At 39.9% G+C, this 1,230-nt stretch overlaps 1 protein-coding gene across 1 annotated transcript in view; it reads left to right on the forward strand.

Annotated features, from left to right (window-relative positions):
* Positions 1–1,220, forward strand: part of LOC103598129 (chromosome unknown open reading frame, human C1orf112) — a 48,606-nt gene extending 47,386 nt beyond the window's left edge. Inside the window, exon 24 of the mRNA XM_008582069.1 lies at positions 880–1,220. Within this exon, the coding sequence (XP_008580291.1) occupies positions 880–1,068 (189 nt within the window). The 3' untranslated portion in view covers positions 1,069–1,220. The remainder of the gene's footprint in view (positions 1–879) is intronic.
* The last annotated feature ends 10 nt before the right edge of the window (positions 1,221–1,230 follow it).

Here is a 1,230-nt window from a genome sequence, read left to right on the forward strand (position 1 = left end):
CTTAACCCTTGACTTGGTGTTGTCAGCACCAAGCTCAGCCAGTGAGCTAACCGGCCATCCCCATACAGGATCTGAACCCGTGTTCTTGGTGTTATCAGCACCGCACTCTCCCGAGTGAGCCACAGGCTGGCCCAGAAAATAAGGTTTTAGTAGTAATTTATTTTCAAGACATGTAACTTTTATGTATGACATCTATAAAGTTCAGTGTATCAGTTATGTAAATAAGCCCTCGTGAATTTAAATTTATTGCGACCTTCCTTAGGAAGACTGCAATTATAAAAGATGTCCTGACCACAGCTTCCCTCCTGCCTGTGCAATAATTCCAAAAGCCTGACATTTTATTGAACTGGCTCCAAAAGCATCTGGAAGACTACAACTCTCACCAATTACAAACTTGCATTAAAAAGAAAATGGAAACATTTAGAAAATACATACTTGGGGCTTTTTTGTAAGGACAGATTAGCACTTTTCATTGGGAGCCCTTTGAACAGGACACTCTTTGTTATATGCCACTGACTGCGGGGGTGGGGGGGTGGTAGGTGCCCTCCTGCCCTTGTAATACAATGACTAGAAAAAAATTGGTACATAAATTTTTTTGCAGTTTTAGATAAGCTTTATTCCAGTCCAGGAAGAAGGGTCTTTGTTATTTTCCGAAGGGGTATTATGGCATTACTTATCACCTGCTTTTCTCATTTTCCAGCCTGATGCAAAAAGNCTGCCCTTGTAATACAATGACTAGAAAAAAATTGGTACATAAATTTTTTTGCAGTTTTAGAATTTGTTCTAATAAGCTTTATTCCAGTCCAGGAAGAAGGGTCTTTGTTATTTTCCAAAGGGGTATTATGGCATTACTTATCACCTGCTTTTCTCATTTTCCAGCCTGATGCAAAAAGAGCCCGTCATGAGGTCCCCTTGGAAGAAGAGTATAGGTCAGCATTGCAGGCAGCAGCAGGGGCCTTGGAGGCAACTGAGTCATTACTCCAAAAGGCTCCTGCTCCAGCTTGGCTTCTCATGGAAATGGAAGTGCTCCAAGAAAGGATTGATAAGCTAAAACGTTGTATACTCTAGGGTGAAACTTTATTGCTCTGGACCATATTATCAGTAGGCAGAAACGAGCTGGATGCTTTGTCAACCTATAGTATATTTTGTAAATGAAAATACTGATGTAATTATGTTTGTACATTTTCTAACACATATAAAACAGCTTTTGTAAAGTTGAATCTAGTGAAA

Source organism: Galeopterus variegatus, unplaced genomic scaffold (assembly GCF_000696425.1).
Source record: "Galeopterus variegatus unplaced genomic scaffold, G_variegatus-3.0.2 Scaffold2512, whole genome shotgun sequence".
Lineage (NCBI taxonomy): Eukaryota > Metazoa > Chordata > Mammalia > Dermoptera > Cynocephalidae > Galeopterus > Galeopterus variegatus.